The 25,252-nt window shown below is 42.6% G+C and overlaps 1 protein-coding gene across 1 annotated transcript in view; it reads left to right on the forward strand.

Annotated features, from left to right (window-relative positions):
* Positions 1-25,252, forward strand: part of ATP8A2 (ATPase phospholipid transporting 8A2) — a 565,764-nt gene that overhangs the window by 536,423 nt on the left and 4,089 nt on the right. The window contains exon 37 of the mRNA XM_066588982.1: positions 22,023-22,114. Within this exon, the coding sequence (XP_066445079.1) occupies positions 22,023-22,114 (92 nt within the window). The remainder of the gene's footprint in view (positions 1-22,022; positions 22,115-25,252) is intronic.

Below are 25,252 nucleotides of genomic sequence, written 5' to 3' on the forward strand. Positions count from 1 at the left end.
TTGGACTAATCAATGAATCCTAGATTCTTTTATGTCAACTCTAACTTGTATTTTAGGCTTTGTAGATCTCCTCAGCCATAATCTTCAGCTCCACCCTTGCTTGTTCTTTACAAACCGCTCTCTAGACACTGTGTCACCACTGACCCATCGTGTCTGCAACCTTTTTTCCCAGGCCACGCTTATCTCTCAGCCTTTTAGCATTCGTCAAGAACCTCCCTGTACTTTCTTCAATCGCCTCTCCAGAAAACATCCTTTCCCAGATAAGAATTCCAATTATAATTTGTAAGACATTCCTCTGAATGGTGTATGTGTGATCTCATCTTCTCCTACCATAGTCTTGTCTATAGTCCTCTGCTCCTTATCCACTCCAGTTGTGATAAAAAGCTTCAGTTCCATCCAAGGAACATCATATTTAACGAGAATTTCTAGAAACAATGAACAGAAATGAACTGAGATGATGACATGGCGATTTAACAACTGTGCTGAAGAACAAAGTAACAAAATAATATACTGTAACATAATGCATCGTTTTTAAAGGGTTGTGAAGTGAATTTTCTAAAATTTCAGATATGAAAGGTATTTTCGCCATGTTCATGGGTATAAATCAAGTAGCCATCATCTTAATTACTTGCCCCCCATCTCTGATATTAACCCACATTGGTGTTTTCCAATATGGCTGCTGCATCCCTGCCTATCTGCAGCTCTGAACTACATTTTTCACAATTTTCCACTCTGCACTTCCTTCCTGTGTGCGTCCCCACTGAGCCCTGTCTGGCTATTGGTCAGCAATCCAGTTCCAAGAGCTGAAGACAAAAAAAACATCCCTGCTCGTTCCTACTGAGCACGCCCGACCTGGTTTTTAGACATATAGAGACAAAATCCAGAGCAGAACCACATTGCAAACTTTAATAACATTTGATTAGCATTAGAGATGAGCAAGCACGCTCGGTAAGGGCAGTTACTAGAGCGAGTCTCGCTCATCTCGTGCCTTCTCCTCCGAGCAGAAGTGAGAAGTGAGCGGAGGGGGGGGGGGGAGAGCTCTCTCTTACTCTCCCTCCCCGCTCCCTTCCGTTCTCCCCCGAGCACGCTCGGAGGGGAAAGCAGTTACTCAAGATGAGCGAGGCTCGCTCGAGTAACTGCTCTTACCGAGCGTGCTCGCTCATCTCTAATTAGCATTGCATCTGATAGCAAAGTTGGCGTAAGTGGAATATCCCTTTAAACCATTCTATATAAAGTCCAGTACAAGAGGTCAGATCCAACCAAGGGCAACATCTGCATGGACTTGTATGTTTTCCCCATGTTTGTGTGGGTTTCCTCCAGTTTCTTTTCCCTCTCTAAAAACGTGCTAATAAGTTTGTTTGTAATTTATATAATGAGCCCAAGTTTTACGTGCGAGAAAAGATAGAGTAGGACCGATCTTCTTGCGTTTTTTCCCCTTTAAATTACATACAAAGGTGCTGGGTTTGAATAGTCAAAAAAGGAAAATAGAGAAAAAAATCACTGGTTCATGCGCTAATGCACTCCATAGTGGCGAGCGTATTTGTGCAAGCGCCCATGTGCTTTAGCCCTCATTGTGCAAGTGATCACTTAGCCAATCAGTCTTCAACAGTCACGTGCCCTGTATGGCAATATCACTGCCGAAGCTGGTAATTGTGCATATTGAATGGGTTGTCACTGCAGTACCTTCCTCTTGGACGAGAGCAGTGGGAAATAGGGCTCCTTTTCTGGGCTAGGGGTCCATTTAAGGAGGTGAGTATGGCTTTTTTTTCTATTTTATTACATTCCTAGCCCGAAAGATTTTTTTTTCAGTTCTGGAAAGCCCCTTTAAATAAATATATGCCAAAAAAAACTAAGAACTTTTGTTCTTACAGCAAATGGCATAATAAGCGTAACACATAATATAACACTGCTGCTCCAACTAGCATGTCTGAATGCATAACTTGTTACTTAACACAGACGGGCTTGACTGCAGTCAATCAGTCTGAGTGCTAATGTGCCTAATTCTCATTTTACATGTGCGGCGTATTGAGGACAAAAACCTATTTGAGGGCAAATACAGAACGTATTTTTTTTTTGGAGTATTCTAACTCCATAGCTTGCGAGTTTGAAAAAAAAAAGCAAGAAGATAGGTCCTGCCCTAGCTTTCTCGCACGTAATATTACCAGCATGCAAGAAAGATAGGGCAAGTCCTATCTTTCTCGGGCGTAGTATTGACATGCGAGAATCCCTATAGTAGAAACAAAACCATTAAAATCGATGGTCTCGTTTCATCCCGTTATGCGGTTGTGATTTTCACGGTCACATAATGGGACTAAAACACGCCCATGTGTTTAAGCCCTTAGACTGGACGGTTCTCAATGATTCTTGTGCACTAATCGTTCAATCTTTCACATTCCTCGTGTGGCACAGAGTGCTAAGGCAACAGAAATGCAGTCCTAAGCTCTTGCTCACGACCTGAAGGTTGCGAGTTCTATCCCTGCCTGGTTCAGGTAGTCGGTTCAAGGTTGACTCCATTCTCTATCCCTGCATGGTTCAGGTAGCCGGCTCAAGGTTGACCTTCCATTCATCTGAGGTTTGTAAAATGAGTACCCAGCTTTAATAAATAAATTAACTGAAAGTGCTGCGGAATAACTTAGCGCTATACAAATAACAAGATTTTTTTTTATACTGGATCACTAAGCAGTGGAAAAACACGGCCTGGCTAGATGAATCCAGATTTCTGTTGTACTATGCTGATTGGAGGTCAGAATTTGGCACAGGCAGCATAAATAGATGAACCCTTCCTGTCTGGTGTCAACAGTTCAGACTGGTGGAGATGAAGTCATGGCATGGAGAATGTCTTATTGGCACACCGGGGTCCTCTGATACCTGTGCATGGATGTCACAATCAGATGCTGCAGTAATTAAGACCAAAGAAGGTCCAACGCACTATTAGGCCTTAGTCACACGGGCGTTTTTTCGCGCGATTTGCGCATCGCATGACGGATGCGCATGCGCAAATCGCGTGACCGGCGCCGAAAAATCGTCCGAAAAAACGCCCGAAAATCTGCTCCTAGCCGTGTTTCATTAGAAACGGGCCGGAGCTGTCCAGCGCATTGCATTCAATGGAGCCGGCAATACAGCCAGCTCCATTGAAAGCAATGCGCTGCGGGCGAGCCCGGGATGAATTGTCGGGAAGGGCTTAAATATATAAGCCCTTCCCTGCAATTCATCCTAAAATGTGTTAAAATAAAAAAAAATTGTATACTCACCTTTCCGCTGCAGCCGGAGTTCTGCCGCGGCCGCTGTCAGTTCTCCTGAACTGCTTCTCGGCACTATTCAGCTGGCGGGGCTTTAAAATCCCCGCCTGCTGAATGAGTTGCCTCTGATCGGTCACAGCCTGACCAATCAGAGGCAGGTTTCACTCACACACCCATTCATGAATTCATGAATGGGTGAGTGACTGCTGCCTCTCATTGGCTCAGCGGGACCAATCAGGGGCAGCTCCCGCTGAGCCAATATATTTATTTATTTAAGCCCTTCCCGACAATTCATCCAGCGCTCGCCGGCAGCCCATTGCTTTCAATGGAGACGGTTGTATTGCCGGCTCCATTGAATTCAATGGGCAAACATCGTTCTTCTCTGCCACAGCTGTTACAGCTGTGGCAGAGAAGAATGATTTGTATTCTATATGTTCTCAATGGGGTCGGCGCTGCTGCCGCCGGACGCATTGAGCGCATATAGAGAAGAGAACAGAAATCGCAGATCGCACATAGGTGCGATCTGCGATTTCTGTTCTATAATTTATCGGACGAGCGCATAAAAAGCGCTCATGTGTCCGATACCATTGCAAAGCAATGGTTTTATAAAATCGCCGGACGCATGCGCATGCGCAAATCGCTGCTAAAAACGCCCGTCTGACTAAGGCCTTAGATGGGTGTCTATATAAGTGGTCATGCAGTGTAAATAATATATATTAAATGTAACATATAGTTAATGTAATATATAAATCATGTAGTTAATGCGACTTATAAAATATAAAAATAGTGTAAAAGCGCATAAAATCATACAAGTAACGTCTGGTACTATTCGTAATTTTCCTGTCATGTGACATTGGACGGAGCACATAAGAGAATCAGATTTATTTGTGGTTGGTAATAGTATGCAGCACTTTTATTATACAATTAGGCCTACTTTTTTCTGCACAATGAATTAATTTACCCCCGTCACAGCTATCCAGATGTGCAAATCGTCTGCATATTCCTACTCGTTTTTATTTTAATGACTGAAATATGCATGGATTACAAAAGTGAAAAAAATCAGTTGTAAGCACTGTATATTATCACATTTACACCTCTCACCCCTCATTCATTTCAATGTTGGTTCCGTACAAAGTCGTACTTGTTTCGCTCTCATTTCACTATTAAATAACCTGGGAAAGTTAGAGGACTGTCTTTCTTCATGTGTCATACTCTTTAATGCATTGCTTTATGTGCGCAGAATTAAGCACATGCTTCATATTAAAAACTCCCCAGGGAGCAAACAGATTATTAGGAAACAGAGAAAAGTGGTGAAATAGTGGTATTTAAATGTGTACTCTTTAGGATGCCTTCACACGTACCAGAATATTCCAAAAGTTGCTATGGAATATTGCACTGTCAAAATCCACATTTCTAAATGCCAATTTTTTGCCATCAGAACTAAGACAGTTTCAAATCCACGTCAAAATTCACGTTAGATATGCGGATTTTGGTGTGAATTCTTCCGCACCGTAGAATATTCTGCAGCATCTTATGGAATGTTCCGTTATGTATGAAAGTGACCTCAGAGGAAAACTCTACCTTTGAGATACTTTAACCCCTTCCCGCCCTATGACGTAAGGGTACATCATGGCAGGCTGGTACTTCGCGCAAAATGACGTACCCTTACGTCATCGGGATAGCGCGAGATCATGACTGACCTCGCGCTGTCCTGCAGCGGGAGCCGGCTGTTAGTCACAGCTGGCGTCCCGCTGTTAACACCTTCCCTGCTGCGATCTAAGTAGATCATGGCAGGGAAAGAGTTCACAGAGGAAGCGCGCTCCATCTGTGTCTCCGGCCGGCTCTCGCAATGTTAATTTTTAGCATTTTGCCTCCCAAAAAATGCAATAAAAGTTATCAAAAAAGCCGTACATTCTCCAAAATGGTACCAATAAAAACTACAGCTCGTCTCGCAAAAAATAAGCCCTTATAAAGCTCCGTACATAAAAAAATTTAAAAGTTACAGGACTTTCAATGCAGCTATAGAGAAAAAAGATTTAAAAAAAAAAGATTTTTATTGCAAAAAAAGTGTAAAAACCCCAAAAAAATATAAGAATTTTGGTATCATTGTAACCGTACCGACCCACAGAAAAAATGTAGTGTGTCATTTATGCTGCATGATTAACGCTGTAAAAAAAAAAAGAAAAAGAAATCTATGGCAGAATTGATGCGTTTTCTCTCCCTGTTATCATGAAAAAAAATAATAAAAGTTTTACAATATGGTCAATGTACCCAAAAGTGGCACCAATAAAAACTACAGCTCGCCACGCAAAAAACAAGCCCTTGTACGGCCGCGTCGACGGGAAAATAAAAGAGTTATGGCTTTTGAAAAATGGAGATGGAAAAATACCAAAAATCGCTTGGTCCTCAACGCCAAAATAGGCCATGTCATTAAGGGGTTAAACAGATGATGGCTACACAAATGGTTCATGTATTCTGCTGATAGTGATGAGAGGGCGGTACATCTTCCCATAACTATCACCCAAATCTCCACTGTTATAGAGATGCACCAATGGATACTGTATATCAAGGATGGAATCTAGCAGCCTATGACTGCACAAAAATATACCAAACCACCGAAGCCGGAGTGCAGCCCAATTACCGACACGGACACCATAGATGTATCTCATATGAACAACTTTACCTAATAGGTTAAACATGTTTATTTAACTAATTGGTTGACTCAGGGTTCGGCCACCTAAAGGGCGTAAAGATATCCAATAGCCTTTGCCAAACATATTAGTTTTAGAAGATGAAGCCGGAAAAGGACAACGGTGACGAATAATACAACGTCCTTGAACAAATGACTGCGAGGGCAAGATGCACTCGGGAGAACAAGCTCGGAAACACACAAGGCATTGAAAAAGGCTGAGGAAAAAGATGCACAAGAGCGATACCTCGAAGCAGAAGAACAAACCGAATGCAACACAAAGAGCAACGTAACTAAATTAAGGAAAGCATATGGCCTCCCATTGCATCACTTCCCTCTTCCACTCTTTAAGAACCGGCGTGAAAAGAATAAAGGACATGGTGACGTCCTTCCAACTGTGGAGGTTAAAAAAGAAAAAACGTGGCACGTGCCAGCCGACGTTGCACTACTAAGCTGGACACTCCTTGAACATGCAAAGCATTTAGGTACTCCAGAGTAATTGACTGCAATGAAGAGCCATCATTACACAAAGGTTGTGACCCAGCCACCCCAACCCATTCTCTCCATGCCTTACCAGGCGCATTCCAGATGGAAGGAGCCAAAGATGACCATACTAATGGGAGCAGCTGGTTTCCATCATAGCCTAGACTGAGTCTGGACAAGGGGTTCCTTCCATATCCGCCTGTGGGTAAAGACTGCCAAAGACCTGCCAGCGGGAACAAGAGATGATATCAGCAATTGAATTGTCAAGCCCAGGCACATAACGTGGCCTCAACTGCATATTCAACTGCAGATAATGCAAAATCACTGGCTTAGAAAAGGAGGACAAGTTATTTATGGCTTGCACCGCACCAAGGTTATGATTGTGGGGGCCAGAGCCGCTGACAGGTGAGCATGTGTGCCAGCTTGCTCTGTGTTACGACATGCACAGAAGCCAAGTATGGTCTGCAATGGCTAGATGGATAAAGGCGGGAGGACAGGCATGAGCGACGAGCAGAGCACTGCTGATCAGGAGCCCGATTAGATGCAGGGGGAGACAGAAGTTTATCCAGGAAGGCTTGATGCCAAGTGGTCCATTACTGCTCCATTTTCTAGAGGACCAAATCCAGCAGGGCTTAAGGATCATTGGACATGGCACCAACTACCTTCAGGAATGATCGCAGCAAAAGGAGCTGTCCCAAGCTGCGTGCATGTTAAATATACTGCCCTCCACCCCCAGCAGATCCATAATGCTGTGCAGACACCCCCTTAAGGAGGAACGTCAATTACAGCTGTTTAAAGCCATGATTGGGAAAAGAGGTAAAGAAAGAGGTGGGAAGGTGGGGGGCATGCACCGGCACCCGTAATCTCCTTAAGGGAGCGCACATTGCGCTGTCAAAGCCCCGGCATCTATACACCCACGGGCCTAGCAAAATCAAATCTATTTAAAGGGGTTGTCCCGCGCCGAAACGGGTTTTTTTTTTTTTTTAACCCCCCCCCCCCCCGTTCGGCGCGAGACAACCCCGATGCAGGGGTTAAAAAAACAAACCGCTCAGCGCTTACCTGAATCCCGGCGGTCCGGCGTCTTCATACTTACCTGCTGAAGATGGCCGCCGGGGTCTGCTCCCTCCGTGGACCGCAGCTCTTCTGTGCGGTCCATTTCCCATTCCAGCCTCCTGATTGGCTGGAATCGGCACGTGATGGGGCGGAGCTACACGGAGCCGGCATTCTGCACGAGCGGCTCCATTGAAGAGAGCAGAAGACCCGGACTGCGCAAGCGCGGCTAATTTGGCCATCGGAGGGTGAAAATTAGTCGGCTCCATGGGAACGAGGACGCTAGCAACGGAGCAGGTAAGTAAAAAACTTTTTATAACTTCTGTATGGCTCATAATTAATGCACAATGTGCATTACAAAGTGCATTAATATGGCCATACAGAAGTGTATAGACCCACTTGCTGCCGCGGGACAACCCCTTTAAGGGCTCAGCAAACAAAACATTATTATTTTGCTGCTTGATTTAAAGGAATTATTCCCACCACAGAAAGTTATTTCCTTTCACCAGGAAAAGGGATAACTTGCCAATCAATAGGGATCCAACTGCTGGGATCCCCACTGATCCTGAGATGGCAGCCATGGTGCATTGCAAAGTGTGGGCAGAGGAGGACTTGGATATGCCATTTATTTAAGTGGGACCGCCAGAGATAGCTGAATTCTCCTGCTGTCCCTCTGAAATGAGTGGATTGGAAGCGCATAAATGCGCCCTCCCCTGCCCACACATTAGGGGCCATTGAGGCTGCATTTCTGGGATCAGAGGAAGTCCCAGAGGTCAATTCTCAACCATTCAGCAATTTATTCCCTATCCCGGTGATGGGGGATAATTTGCTGTGGTGGGAATATTCCCATAAGCTGGCCAACAATTATTCTATCTGATTCATCCATAAATATTTACAGCATAGTGCTCATGTTTTTTCAATGGTGAAATGAGCATAAGCCACTAACACAACCAACTGGTAGAGGCTTATCTCCTGTGGGAACAAAAGATTAAGCATACTGAAATCCAACATGTTCTGCCTTTTTTCTTTGGTATCTGCCATTATAGTGGTTTGGAATCAGAAGAACCCCATACACAATAGTCAGCCAATCCCTCCAAAATGGATGGATGTGACTGATATTTATTTATTGCATATGGACCACCTTTAAGGGTGGCCAGAGGCAGTAGACCTTTCTAAGAGTAAATAGGACTTTCCTATTCAAATGAAGTCAGAATCACTTATTACTTTCTACTACATGATTCAGTTCTTGACTCAGTTGTCATTGCGCAATAGTGTCATATCATATTAGTGATTTCAAGGCGTTCATCTATCTTTTCACATAAAAAGGCCCCATCCTTGTTGAAAGAACTGTGCAGTTTTGGAAAAAGTACATCCAAAATGTTAGTGTAAAAAAGCTCAGATGCTTGTAGTCTGCACTCATTAGTGATCTGTTGTGTTCTTAGAATAATACTAGTATTCACATACTTCATCCATTTGTTTTCCACTAGTTACACTTAATTGTTACTGCTAAATGTTCTGCTCCAGGTCTGACCAAATTGATCTTGTGACAGATGTGTGTATTTACATATAATTGGCTGAAACCTGGTGATTGATTGCAACAATTTACAGGGGTAAAATGAAGAACATTTGTGTCTAGAGAATAAACTTGATTCTTAAAATGGATCTTTGTGAACATTGATGTGCTCACGACTAAGTACATCAGAAATTATGCAAATTAGTCAAATAACATAGAGGTCAAAATATGTGCCACATTTATCAGCTTATAGTGGCAATTTTTATCCCAGTTACTGGCACCTACGATACTCATCACCAGTGTCGGATTAATTAGACTATAAGCCATAGGCTGTTCCCAAAACGTGCTCCACCACTGCCATGCTACACTGTGGTCAACACTACTATTCTATGGCAGGATGGACAAGAAGGTGTTGCCACTCTTCTTGTTAAAAGGCGGTGCTCTAAACTCTGAGATTGTCCAATTCAGTAACTCACAGGTGATACTTTCTCTTGTAGCTGCTGACTTTCATTTTCTTCTCCATCTAGCCCAGATCGCCATGATGAGTTCTACTGACATTTTCAGAGTTTTCTGCTAAGACATCTTAGAGAAAAGAGACAGCGGCACATTATGATGAATATATACTGAGGCAATGAATTTTACAAAACTGCCAGTGAAACATTATAAAAATTGTTTAAACTCGTATCACCATAATCATTATTTTATGGTCATATGGATGATGTGAAGAGTGGGACATTGCGCAGATTGCATAATGTGTATTGCAAAACTTTTTTTCTCATTAAAAAAAAAAAAAAGTTAAAATATTGTCAAATTCAAAAAAACACCCTTTAATTGTAATCCACTAACGACACAAAGTAGCCTCAGTCTTCCATGCAATTAAAGTAGCTCCAACGCAGGAGTACAAACAGGAAAGTATGTTAATGTGTCTTTACATTAAAGAAAAGATGGCTGTTTGTTCCTTTCTGTAGCATTGATGGGCGGCTCATGTCAGACCCGGATTAAAGAGCTAGGACCACTCCTTCTGTTCCCTTTTTCTTGTTCCTTTTAACAAGGGACACAATTACTTGTGAGATTCCCTTTCACTTAAGTGGTTTTCTGCTGAACTTTAAAGCCGCTGCACGGCTGATTAAGAGGGACTGCATGACTAGTTTCACCCTTGTACTGAGGTATGTTACTTATCTCCTCTTCCTTTATACTCAGCCAATGAATACAGATGCATATCTAGTCATTTCAATAGCCATGACCCCAGCATTGACCAGTCAGCTCGTATTATTGGCCCAATTACTCAATGGGTCTCTTGAATCCATAAAGAGAGAAAAGTAATGGAGAACTCGTTGTAAACAGAAAGCAGGAAATCTAATGCTCGGGGCCTCCCTCTTCAGAGCTAGTGAGAGTATTGTGAGAGGACTCTCTCCAGCATACCTGAAGTGCAGCTAATGTGTGCCGCCGCCGTGTAGGTGAATGCAGCCAAACACTTTGCCTGTTTCAGAGCAGAAGTATTTTGTTGATCTTCACATATGTGTTGTACATGTGTCTTCTGATGAGTGATAGCATTATAGGTGAGCCTGGGACGTGATTATTGCAATCAGAGAGAAATTGTGTGAAAGATTTACAATAAACAGGGGTATAGACATGGGCGTAACTATAGAGGGTGCAGGGGATGCGGTTGCACCTGGGCCCAGGAGCATTAGGGGGCCCATAAGGCCTCTCTTCTCCATATAGGGAGCCCAATACTATGAATAAAGCATTATAGTTGGGGGCCCCGTTCCAGGTTTTGCATTGGGGCCCAGGAGCTTCAAGTTTCGCCTCTGGGTATAGCTATGTAACAGGTGTAGAATATGATGCCGGATTTGAAGAGGCTTTACACCAGTTTGGTTAAACTAACTGAATGTACGATAAAGAATAATATGGCAATAACGTACAACAGTATATTTTTGGATACAATGTGGTTTACTAAAGTTTGATTCACACTATAACTCGGTCCATACCCCATGATTAGGGTGTCCTTAATATTGCGTACACAATATACTGTAGAATTATCATAATCAATAAATTATTTTCCTTAGCCAGGGGTAAATAACTCCACAGATGCTGGTTGAAAATAGGAGTCTCCTCCTAAATATTGTAGTCTTGCAGGAACTTCAGTTACCAAATTACTAAATCCACTAAATGAAATATGCTGTCACTGTCCCCAGAACAAATTATTAGCACAGGACCTTTAGGGAGGCTGTACAGTGATGAAGTCAAAATAATCTATTTTACCAGTGATGAGCCAGGGTGATGGTACACATTATTACATACTACCACAACTTGAATATATCCGGATACTTGCTGTCTATCTGCCCTCACTGGTGTCTCTCTCACAGGGATGGCTCGGTGCTTGCAATAGGTAACTGCAGCTGGCCTTTCCTTGTATGAAGGGCAAATCTCCCTCTGGCACTTGCATTGCAACAGCTGGGTAGCGCCACTCCAGGAATCAGAGTCATACTCTTTCTCTCTCTGGTACAGGAAAACTCGGCTGTCCAGTTGCATTGGGGCAACTCACTCCTCACAAGGCTGTCTGCAGAAACTGCTGAGTCACCCAGGACCTGCCTTTTATACCTAGCCGATCAGCCAATCAATGAGCAGCTCACTCCTTACTTATCCACTGCAGCAAAGTAACAGTAAAAAAAAGTCATGTTACCCGTTTGGAAGCTTCTAACAAGGATATTTACTGTATAAAGTCCAGCAATACTATACATATATATGTGCATGAGTAGTTAACCTATACAGCTATAGGAGGTTTAGAGGTTTCAGTCACACCTAGACACCTAACCTGAATAAGACACTACATTGTTGCACACAGTAGGTACGGGGCTGTAATAAATATAAATATTCAACATTTTTTACAATGGATTTCACCTCTGAGACCCTCACCGATCCCAAGAACAGGGGTCACATCCCCCCCCCCCCCCCCCTCCTCTTTATTGCAGGCTCACTGCACCCCCCACAGTGACATCAAGATTGAATGGAGAGGTGGTCAAACATGTGCAGTGCTGTTCTATTCATCTTTAATGGGACTGCTGGAGATAGCTGAGTGCTTGTACTCAGCTATTTCTGTCAATTTTGGAAATATCCCTTTAAAGAGGTTATCTTATTAAGACAACCCCTTTTGCAATTGAAGCCTACCTGGCTGGTGCAGATTCAGAAACTGCTGAGGCCGGCAATGCATTTCACTGTAAGGGAAATGTAGTATCGCATGCCGGGCTTTCAAATAAATGGTCGTCCAACAATACAGGAACTGGCGGGAACCGCTCTTTGTTAGTGGCTCTCCGCTCTCCTGGCCAAGCAGGATTTCCCACACTTTGAGGGTTATATGCCCTAATACGAATCACTTTTATTGTTATTTAGGTCAATGCTCAATCCCTTTAAGAAAAAAGGCTAGTTAGTAGAAGTCCTTTGACATGTCCTGTCCAATTTGGACAAGCCATATTCATCTTCTTCTAGGACAGCAGAATGATTAACAATATGGCTGCCATTACCGCTTTTCAGAGAAATATAACATTTCATATTAAATCTACAACTATTTATTAAAATGAAATAGAAGTGGTGGTGTGACAAACATAAGGACATGGAACACAAAACACACTGAGATGTAGGGTGAGAACAGTGCTGAATCCATTAACGAACCACCATAGGGTATGGAAGTTGTAGCCGGCAGTCAATTGTTCCCCTCCAGTAATGGACGATGATGTGTGCAGATATACAGTAATCCCCTGCAGTTAGTTCATCGAGCTGACTGGATATATTAATCTCTAGAGATTATACTCTGGTGATGGCCATTTCATCATTTGTAGCAGATACAAACAAGTTCTGAGGATGGTCTTAGTTTAGATAAGATAATAATGTAAGACATCAATCAATGCAGCTAGTTTTCCCAGGACAACTGAAAGCCCTCATTGAAGGCTGACTCACTGCCGCACTGATTCTGACAGTCCTTCAACATGACACATGGATGAGGATTATGGTATTTATCTAATGATTATGGCTGTGTGTTGAAACAGTTGTGATTAACGCTCTTTCAGGTCACAAATAAGTGTGCGAAACTTTGTGCATTGTTCTCAAGTTTTGTGAAGGCTGCTAGAAATGTGAACAATGGAAGTTTTGCTCATGATCATTTGATGACTTTCATTTCAAGTGGACAATATAAGGTTTGCATTCACGAATTCTCTGGTTTACCTGCTACTAGTCCTATCTTGACATTTGTGGGCATTCTGATTCAGTAATCTGCTTCCTGATGTCAACATTCCAACTCAACCATGTTCCTTTTATGGTTGACCCTAAACTGGTCAATACATTCCAAATCAACCATGTTCCTTTTACGGTAGACCCTAAACTGGTCAATACATTCCAAATCAGCCATGTTTCTTTCGTGGTAGGCCCTAAACTGGCCAACCGTGTTCCTTTTATGGTAGGCCCTAAGCTGGCCAGTTGTTCAACCAACAGCTATTCCTCCTGACATCCCTTTATACCAGCTTAATCAAGCATACATGTGTTTTCAGCGGGGAGAGAAGACGCTTATTACCCACTGGAGCAAAGGATCAGGCATGTTAAAATGTAAAGGTCCATTTAGACGCAACGATTATCGCTCAAAATTCGTTTTAGAGATCAAAAGTGAGCGATGGTTTTGGTTTTAAGAACGACCATTTAAACGTAACGGTTATCGTTGGAAAATGGACGATAAACGAAAATCGAACGATAGTTTGTGTGAATGGCGTGTGCATCAGTGAAGGTAAAAAAATAAGGTAAAATCGTTAAACGACTGAATGATTTGCATTTAAGCCAAATGATAAGCGAACTACCAAACGATGGATTTTAAACGGACTGAAAGACAACGATGAACGAATGACTAACGAAAAGTGCGTGATGGGTTTACACGTTACGATTGTCGTTCACTTTCGACGCTTTTACCAAATTTTGAGCGATAATCATTGCGTCTAAATGGGCCTTAACATGCCCTATCCTTCATCTACCATCACAGGAGAATCAGGACACCACTATGCACATTGAAGAGCCATAGGCCCTCAAAAATCAGCAGGCTCCGACAATATTTTTCTAATGCACCGTTACAGTCTATGTAGTCCTAGGTTATGGAAAATTGATGAATACTAAAAATATAGAAGCTGCCAGAGACGGTCAGTAGCGTCAGCAATATGACCACGGGGTACTATTAAGATGGTGATATTGACAAAAGTAATAGCTATATTGGTTTGAGTGATAATTGCTCAGTGTAAACACTGCCAGCGACTGAATGACAAATATAATTTGTACACTTAACTTCATCATTCAGATTATGCCGGCATAAAAATTCAGAAACTCCTCCATGAGCGACTGCCTGTTTACTCTGAATAGAGGCCGGCGTCCGGAAGCGATCTCTGGCGCGCTCCGCCTCTATTTAGTGAACAGTTATCGCTCCTGTGTAAAATCACAGGAACAATAATTATTGGGATGACTGTCAGACGCTAAAGTCTATGTAAAAGGACCCTTATATCACTCCAGAACAATATTCTGACCTGTCCTGGAATTCCAGAAGTGTTATAATTAAATGTCAGGAGAGATTGGAGCCATCCGAAGCTTAAGGTAAATTAGCTCTACTTAAGGGGAATATATCACCAATAGATTTTATTAATTTATTAGATTTTATTAATTAGAACCAGGTAGAGAAACATTTTTTTTCTAATCTGCTTTTATTTTCTGGTTGTACAATTATTTATTCTATTGTCTATACATGACTATGGGGCGGACATCTTTCCTAAGCTGCATTTCGCAGCATTTAGAGAAATGCTTTACAGCAGCTTCATGGGCCGGTCACACAATGGGCAGGAGGGGACCTATGGACTTGTCTGGAGACTTGTAGACATGTCCTGTGACCTGTTCAGGGGCATTTTGCAGTGGGGGGAATAGATTATCTCTGCTTATCACCTATTGTGAATGGTGGATCCTGTCTTATCTACATATATGTAATATCTGTCAGTGTAATCCTGCCAGTGCTGTTAGTGAGATCACTGCTGAAAAGTTTTCTCTACAGATCAGGAAATGACAAACTAGTATTATGCAAACCAATGCATCAGATGGGTAGCGTATATCAGCCGGCTGTGAAAACACAGCCAATATACGCTTGTGTGAATTAAGGATAAGGAAGATGGAATCTTCGCTAACCAAGCCAGAAATGTACTGCACACTGATGAGATGCAAACACCTGAAACAGCTGTCTGTGTATGGATTCTGGCTTGGTTTTAATTCCCAGTCATTGTTACAAGGCTTGTATAAAGAGTCTAACATTGATTTGCAGGAATGCTGCCTTCCAGTAGGCGGCACTGCAGAGATATTGTTCCATCTCTCTTATTTGCATATTACCCAGAAGAGCATAGCATTCCTGACCCACATAGGAATGTGAAGCACTGAACGAAAAATGAACAATTCTCAACCTTGATCTGCCCGTCTAAATATATACGAGTGTGAATGATTTCAAACAAGCTAGCGGTGATGTTACTTGTTAAAATGTGAATCGGCCTTTAGGCCCTCGTTGTCTGTTTGAAAAATGTAGAATTTTAGTATAATTTACAAAAACAGATTGTGAGCGGGAAAAAAATCACCAAAATTTCTTTAAAAATATGTTTAACACAAAAATCCATTTATATAATAGGTGATTTTCTGATGACACGTTCTCTTTAAACTTTCATTGCTCCGCAGTAATTGTTCTGCATCATTATATCATTAGTGCTAATTAGTCATTTGTTGGCAGAAGTGAAGGTGATTGTGGATAAAAAAGAAAAGCCACAGGGCGCACTCCACTTACATCAAATAGAAAGTGTCATAGCACTGAACTGCCGGCCCGGGGTGACAGAACAGGGCACATTTACGCAGTGTATTATGTGCACAATATGCAGAGACTAGAGCCAATTTATTTCAGTGGGTTAGTTCACATTTACATATTTTTTCATGCAATGTTCGGTTTGCAGAAAAAAACAGCATTTCCAATTTTAATGCGCATCAGGGCTCCTTCACAAGAGCATTTGGGCGCGCCTCAGTGCTGCGTTTCTGCAAAATGAGGGCTCCTGCAAACAAGCGTATGCGTAGATATGCTCGCAATAGCATGACGGAATTGTGCTATGAAGAGAGCGCTATCGGCGGCTATCGTGAATGTATCCGCGCATTCTGCTGTACTTTTCTACATTGCTGGGCCCATTCACATTGGTGCAGGACACACCCACGCGGTGATTGAACAGTCTGAGCAGCCTAATCAGTCCCGGGTGTTACCGATTAACACCACAAAACACCACCTTACTTCTGTCACGGTTTAGCTACCCATAGACAAGATCAATTTTGGTGACCATTGTAGAGGTGCACTACAGAGAACAGCCTGTAGGGGGCAACAGACAGGCATTCTGGTGCCTGAGAAAAGGGAAAACGCCCATAGGTGTGGTCAGGAAGTTTGGATATAAGAGTACATTCCTGCTATGCCCAGAGAGATGTTGGCTGAGAGAGCCAGAGAGACAGCTCAGTGGAGCTGGGAGGGCTGCTAGCCCAGGGTCTGGTGCAGACCAGGAAGGCAGGAGGTTGACAGGGTTGACCACCCTAACCTTAACACCCAGGTGGGGTGTGTATATGGACTTTATGTTTTACTGAAGTACGTTATATGGACTCTGTTTACGTTGTTTGTGCTGTGCATAAAGACTGGCAGGAGCCAGGTTTAAAGAAAATCCACGTCTCCAGAAAGTGTTCTACACGGCTGGTGCCCATTCCAGTCTGGAAGTTGGCGATCCGCAGGCAAGTAGACCCCAGCTTGCCACACCAAGATTTGAAAAAAAAAACCCACAAACTCTTGTTAATAATGGACAGTGGTGAACTATAGTTTACCAAACATGTAATCCATCTTTTTGAAAAGCCTCAACAGTTGTGGTCAATCAGAGTTTTACATATCTGAACGGCTTCTATGTGTTGTACTGTATGTAAGAACATACAGGAAAGCAAAAATATTGTCTGCAAGGGCTCGTGATAAGCCCATTCCACGGAGCCTCCCTCACTACATCCTCTTCTCCCATTATCTGGTATTCTTCAAGTAGTCTGTCTACTAATAATTAAAACTGGCCAACACTAGATTTCTCATTGACAGCTATAAGATGTCTTCCAGTTCTCCGATCACCCCAGTGACCTCCATATAGCAGGATCTAACCCTTCCCCTTTTCTATTAGAAAGAAACCATACGTATTGCATATGATTGAGCTTTCCATTAGTACAGCCCTTATAGCCAACGAGGAGGAAAGAAATACCTAACAGGCGTTTTCACAGGACAGTCCTGGATTGTTTTTTAGGGCTGAGGGTAACACAAAGGGAGTCCTTTCTTGGTGTACACACTCTTAATGTGAACATACTCATCGTCATGGGCCAACCTTTTAATGTGTATGAAATTGGCCTAACTCTCCCCAATGGTAGATGTCGGGGGAAAGACTGGTTGGCCATGTTGGATTTCAACATATGTGAAATCTGTGAACCTTGTGTTCTCAAGGTAAATAAGCCACTGCTAGAGCCTTCTGGCAGTGGCTTATTTCCCTCTACCTATTGAGAACACATAGATGTATATGGCAGGGTTAGATGGATTACTTATGCATTCAGACCAACAGTTTTATAGGTGTTTGGCCACATTTCAGATGCTCTGATCAGTATTGATTAACTAAGTGGGAGCAAGATTTATTTCAGTACCAGTCATTACTGGTGGAAGACACCAATGAATCACGGCTTTCCATGCCCTGTGGTTGATTTCATGGGCACAAATGCTGTACCCTCGTAATCACACCACCATAAAAATATGGCTCTCAGTGTTAAGAACTTCTGCCTTTAATATAAATGTAATTTATGTTGCAATGCAGGAAAAGGCCAGTAATAAACATTGATCAACCTGACTTTGAGAGGACCATTGAACCAGTGATATGGTCTCCAAAAGTGCCTAACTCGAAAGCAATGAGCTGGCACATATGCCTCTACACTTTGTAACCCCCATCAGCCATTTAGCAGAAACTATTTAAACCATTTAATGCACTCTGATCAGCGTTGACCTTGGTTCAGATGACACCATGTAAGGAATTTTTTTGCCCTCCATCATATGAAATAATAAGTAAGATAGCAACATACCCACATCAGAACAGTTCAGCACATACAGCACCAGAACCAATCTCTGTACACAGATACAATTCCAGAACCAAGCTCATAAAATAAATACAGCTCCAGAACCAAGCTAATAAGATAAGTACTGTAGCAGAACTAAGTGATTGTGTTGCTGGGGCACTGATGGGTTGACATCAGAGAGGTAGAGACAGAACAGGGAGGAGGATGGTTCATGTAACTCCACAAGATGCTGCCACACAGAGGAAGAAGATCATCTGACCAGGTGTATCTAAAGAGGGGTGATCGTCTTGGTGCACCCCTCTACCAGCTGGGGGGTGGCACCCTATGTGACCGTACAGGTGGCACATAGCTAAGGCTGGTCATGATTCTGATTCTCCAGATTTAGTTTGCCTGGTCTCAGGATTGGCACTTTACGGAGGTCCATTTAGTGGGTGCCAGAGTTCCTAACCGTTCAACTATGATAGGAAATTATACTACGCCTTAATCTCGTCATGGAGCCCTTTGCAGCTGATGACAGTAGTAAATACATTACCAGTCAGAAACGTTCTTCATTAATCAGTTTACGATGCAAGACATGTGTGATGTGAAGAATATTACCATGTATTACACTAAATTGCAGTTAACGAATATATGGCATGCTCTTTGTGCGGCATGTCACGTTGTAATTAGGCTTCGTATAGATCTCCGCTGTGGTCACACTATGTGGTTATGCTGTAGTCGATACCATGATGTCCTTAATCCATACTTTGAAATTCCAATCATCAGCATCCCCCAGGAGAGGTGACAGTATAGCACCCAGTAGCTGCTCTTAGCAGGGACTTTATGCAGTATTAATTGTCAAAAAATGCTAATTTTTTCTTCTCTAGCAATTTTTTCAAATCCGACTAAGTGGATTATGAAATTAGTTTTGTAGATCCTTATGTCATCAAGAATTTCTAATGCCATCACATACAGACTGCTTTAGTACAGATTCCTGCATCGAATTAACGTATGAAACGATAAGTATACATATAGTAAAATTATTTTCTAGATGCCAGATTTTGAAGTTTTCTACATTACTGGACAGCCATAGAAAAGTATAGAAAATGCCCTTGTAGGTGGTAGAGAACCAGGAGGACCAAAGTCCTAAAAAGTCAATATCAGTTTTATGTATAGTAGTACACAGATGTTTGGAAAGCCTGTCCATAAACTCCGATGACATGAAGTGGAGGACTTCCGACCGTTTCTGCGGTATGTAAAAGGCTACTGATCCTATCATACATCTATAATTGAGTATCTGCAACATATATCCCAACGCTGGGTAAATCCAGTGAGTCCCAATCATCTCTCCTCATGACGGCAATAAATGTATGCGGCTTCAAGACAATGGAAGAGCAGGAAATGAAACACATTAAAAACTGAATGTCAATACAACCTAAGGTCTGCTGATTGTCATCTATAGCTTGAGAATGTATGGAGTATTACTATGTAGAATATGATATCTGCTGACATCCGTTTTACTGCCTGGAGCAGATGAAACATTAAAGTGGACAATCTCCTCGTATATCAATATCAGTTGGACATCAGAACTCAACCTAGCGCCTCCGGTGATCTAGTACTCCATTATTTCCGATCCCTACTAGTAAGAAGATAACATGGCGGCTTCCTCTAGTTACATGGTTTAATATAAATATCTGCAGTAAAGGAAAATTAGGAATAAATACAGATGGTAAAGGAAGAGGGCTGAGAGAGATCAAAAAGGAACCCAACAACCCGTTCCACTCTGATGTCATGTATTTTACTGTGGGATGGAGGTAATGTAATATAAGCCCGAAGTTGGCTATAGGCAATAGATTGCTGACAAGTGAATGGACACAAAGGGGGAATGGGGTCCTGGTTCTCATTAGGGAGATCCATTGGATGTATGAAAACTTATTTTCAGGCAATGCTTCATGGGAATAAGCATGAAAATTAGTTCATATCAGCTAAACTTTAGACTCCTTCAAAAGGAAGAGCGACCAATCTGTAGACAAACTCTTTCGGTGTTCTTGCCCCTCATCAGTACAGAGCAAGGTATGGTAAGCTAGAAGAGATGCCTTCTGTATAGATATATACTAAGACATTCATCAGCATGAAAGTTTAGATCTGTTCAGACAAAAAAATACTAAATGGTGTTCTAAGGGGGATAAATTTACTTTGAATGGACTTTCATTGACTGCATTGACTGCGTACATCGCGCACGTAATAAGCAATGAAATTAGGCTTGTGTGAGCTTGCCCTAAGTAGCAGTGAAACGCAATGTCTTAAGTAAAACCCCATTCACATCTGCATCGGAGGCTTCGTACAGAGCCTGCAGCATGGATGCGGCAGTAAATCCTGGACAGAATAGCTATTTAATTCAGGAAACTGACGACTGGATTGCCAGAAGCTGGATGGACCCCTTTATAGTCAATGGGGTCCTTTCGGCGCTATTCAGGTCTAGGATGTGCCGGATCTGGCATTTCCAATCTTTTTGTTGTTTGACTTGGAACACGGAGCTGTACAACATAAAAAGGCTGGAACTGTGGGCGCACATGTGAATGAGGGCTAAATACCTCCTTATACGGCTTAAATAATACCAATATATAGCGACCAAATGAAAACAAAATAGATTAAGTGCTAAATAATACTGCTATTCCGTTGGTATTAACATTAGTGATACTCACAGGTTTCTGGTGCTAGGCTTTCAATAGACATGGTTGATGTGCCCTGTGTGACTGCTTTCAATTCCCAGTCATTGTTATAAGGCTTGTATAAAGAGTCTAACATTGACTTGCAGGAATTCTGCCTTCCAATAGGTGGCGCTGCAGAGGTATTCGTCCATCTTCCTTATTTGCATATTACCCAGAGGAGCATGAATGGCCTTATAAGTCTCCTCACTCACCTTCTAGGTGCTCTCCCTAAGGAGAAAAGATAGCATTCCTGTACCGACTGCACAGGCCAAAGGCCCACACAGTGTACTTGTGCTAGATCCATTTCTGGTACTTTACTAGAAAATGTTTTGAACAACTTAAAAAGTAATTAAACTTTTAGAAAACATTTGACATATCAGAGTGACATGTCAGAAGTTTTAATCAGTAGGAGACTGGATACTGAGACCCAGGGGCGTAACTATAGAGGGTGCAGGGGATGCGGTTGCACCCGGGCCCAGGAGCCTTAGGGGGCCCATAAGGCCTCTCTTCTCCATATAGGGAGCCCAGTACTATGAATAAAGCATTATAGATGGGGGCCCTGTTACAGGTTTTGCATTGGGGCCCAGGAGCTTCAAGTTATGTCTCTGTGCAGCATGGTTTAGGTATGGGTACGGGTACAGATACAGATAGAGGGGGGGCCCCGGATCACATTTTGCATCAGGGCCCCTGAGCCTTTAGCTACGCCCCTGCTGAGACCCCAATTGATAACTAAAATAAAGAGGTAGAAGCCCTCAGCTGAGTGCAATGCCCATTTGGCTGTGATCGGCGAGTGTCATACTGATTTAGACCTTCTATGAAGCCCTTATACTGCTCCAAGCGGGCATGAAAAGAGCCAAATGAGCGCAGCGCTGAGAGGAGCAGTTCTGCGCCTTGGTTTTGGTGATCGGTAGGGTTCAACACCCACCAACCAATGTCACTATGAAGTTTTCTAGAAGTTTTCTTAAAGTTTAGTTACCTAGTGCTAAATAAGTCCCAAGCTGATGCCAATGCAGCAGCAGGTTCTTCTTTAGTTCTAGCTTTAGTTTTCCACATCATTGATAAGAAAAGTGGCCCCCTTGTTTGCCAAAAAGCTTGTCGCCTGGTAAGAAGAGAGCATCTCAAATGTGAAGCAGCAGCTGTTTCCGGCAGGGTTGACATGCATTGAAACTAATGTTTATTTGATCTCATTGCAGCTTGAATGAACGTGACCACTTGTTGAAGAGACTTGGCAGAAAAACCCCTCCAAGCCTGTTTCGTGCTAATTCCGTCCAGCAAAGTGTATCATGTAAGTATGTGAGCGTAAATAATACGGCCGGCTGCTTCCTGGAGGCAGGTGGGGATTTGATTTTAATTAAAGTGCACATCAGGTAGAGCTGATATGAGAGGAAGCTTTTAGTTTGGAGACTCGAATTTGCATTGTGATCTCTATCTGACCCCGGGCTAAAGGTAAGCTTTGTTAGAAAGGTAATGCCTGTGTTCTTGTGCTGCATAACAGGTAAATGCATTCTCCTTCCTCTTCTAGATAAAAGGTGAGTCAATGAGCCCTTCACCCTAAAATAATGCCAATCACCTGGAAGTATAGACCCGGGAGTTGTATCCCTGCATATAGACTGTCTGCTCTCTTGTCTGTTTTAGTAAATACTTGCATTCCCCATGAAATAACAATTCTGGAGCAGCTTTTCTTGGAACTCTGCATTGTGCTGTTCCTCAGTTATGCCTCCTGGAAATGAATGAATAAATTAACAACTGGTTGTTACCATTCCCAATGTCAATAGGGTGTGTCCTTACACAGGCCAGAATTGATGGAACTGTGTTGGTCTGCTTTCACAAGGCTGAGAAAATTGCACAACGCACAAATTTTGCACGAATATGAACCCTATTCTTTTGAATGGGGTCATACACATGAGCGTTCTTTTTTCATGCATTGTATCGCGGTGCTAGAAACCTATCTTTGGGCGCGTCATCGGAATGCATGGGAACGCCTTGCCCATTGTTTTCAATGGGGCCTGCTCCTGTGAAGAAGGCCTAGGGGTGTGAAGTGAGCAGCCCTATTGCCAACACCTAGGGATCATTCATTAACACAGGCATGTGCAACTTTGGCGTGTGAAAAACGCACTGTTTTCAATACACGTGTGTGCGTTTTTGATTTGTATTTGGTGTGGATGTATATTTTTTTAATGTATATATTGCAAAAAGAAATGCACGCAAAAAAAAGCAAGAAGGTCCAAGTATTGCCTGTTTTTTGTATTGCCAGTTTTGTCACAACCTACAGAAAACAGGGTGTGCGGAAAACCCATAGTGAATATGGACTAATGCGTATTCACTATGTATTTTTTATGCATCCATAGACTTTAATGGGTGATTGTGATCCATGAATAGAGACCAAAATGGGACATACTGCGTTTTTTTTTCTTTATGCCCAACATTGATCCGTGTAAAAAAATATTTGACTACACCGAATAAAATCACTGGGTCTGTGTGCTGTCTGTATTCTGCCAGTCAAAATACGGACACAAAGTACACCCACATGAGTAGGTCCTAAGTCCTCAATTTAGTTATAAAAAATAAATCTTGTTATTTGTATAGCGCCAACCTTTTCTGCAGCGCTTTCAAGTAATTTGTTTATTACCCCCCCCCCCCTGCCAAGCTGGGTACTCATTTTAACGACCTCAGAAGGATGGGAGGCTGAGTCAACCTTGAGACGGCTACCTAAACCAAGCGAGGATTGAACTCGCAACCTTCAGGTCGAGAGCGAGAGCTTAGGACTGCATTTCTGCTACCTTAGCACCCTGCACCATAGGCGGCTCAAACGTAGTCATATGTTTCCAGGAACATTGATAGTAGAACAGCACTACGATGCTCCAGAATTGTTATTTCATGGAGAATATCATGCATATGGGGCCACCCAACAGCTCCTGACAGGTGTTGTTGGAGGACTTTAGGAAGGGCCCCATTCGGATTAGATTGATGATAGGTTCTGCTAAAGGTTGGATGACATCTAATGTTGATAATGAGCTTGAGTCGACTACTTCCCATACCGCACTGGCAGAGCCAAGCACTATTCAAAGTGTGGTATTACAAAACTACATATGCACTAGGGAACAGAGGTGGGAACGAGGTACATGGGGAGAAGTGGGGCCTATTTCTAGCATTTATATTCCAAAGCACGTGTTTCTCTTGGGAATTTCTTTTATGGTTACTTTCGAATGTGAAGTAAAATTCTGCCACGGGCTAATCCACACTATAATCTACATGTCTTTCATGCAGATTTGCCATGGAATTAATGCAGCTTTTTCCATTAGCAAATCCACGGTAATTCTGCGGCAAAACCCAAGTGTGAAACATGCACATTTTGTTGCAGATTTGTCAGTAACGGAGTTTTCCACCACATGTGAAAGAACTCTAAAACTGGAAAATCTAAACAGTCTGCAGTGCTCAAACTGGCAACTAGACGCTGTTCCACCCTACCCATGGGGCACCGTTATACCAGTGCCTAGTGCAACTAGACAAGCACGACTAGACCTGACCTGTCTCTTCCATACCTTTCAACTAAAAAGACTTATTATATTGCTAGGGAGTCCTTGCTTTGTTTCTTTCAGTTACCCAGTACTATAACTCTTACCTTGTAACTTCAGACTTTCTTTAGACCTGTAGATCATTTTGATGTAGCAATCACCAAACTGTACTTGGTGGGACCTTTGTGTGACTTTAGATCTCAAGGTCTGTTGAAGGTGAATGGTCTGTGGAATGTAAGACATGCCTTGTATGACAGTCACTAACACCTGGAAGATGTTTTTCTCTCACAAGGGGCATACCACGGGGCAATGATGGGATCGGGGGAGGTATAGGATTCCAAAACACCCTAAAAATATCACAAAAATCAGCGAGTGGTGTAAGCTGGCCATGCACGTAGGATGGTCATAATGTTATCTTCTCTGACCTCCCACCTTCCCTCAATTGGGGTGGAAGATAAGTAGCTGTCAGATATCTTTGCTTCTTATCTCCCTAGTAAAGCAAAAAAGGTTTTACAGGTTAAAGACCTTTTACACAGGCCGTTATCATTGTACAGTGTAAACATGTGCAGTGATTGAATGTCAAACAATAATTTACTCATTTGTCGTTGATTGTCGCTGACCTAAAAGAGCCCTTAAAATCCAACCAGTCCAACTTTTGTTTACTCCAATCAGTTAGTGGTGCCCATATACAAGAGGTTGCTGGCAGAAAACAATCTGAACCTATATAGATAAATAATATCATGAGTATAACACGTCTTAAAGGTCTTTTACATGGCCCGGTGATTGGGCAATCTTCGATCATCAGGCCTTGTGAAGATGCCACCAATCACCCAATGAATGTTGGGTGAGTGAATGTTGGGTGAGTGAATGTTGGGTGAGTGTATTGTTGGGTGAGTGTATTGTTGCCA

This window comes from Eleutherodactylus coqui, chromosome 1, assembly GCF_035609145.1.
Source record: "Eleutherodactylus coqui strain aEleCoq1 chromosome 1, aEleCoq1.hap1, whole genome shotgun sequence".
Taxonomy (NCBI): domain Eukaryota; kingdom Metazoa; phylum Chordata; class Amphibia; order Anura; family Eleutherodactylidae; genus Eleutherodactylus; species Eleutherodactylus coqui.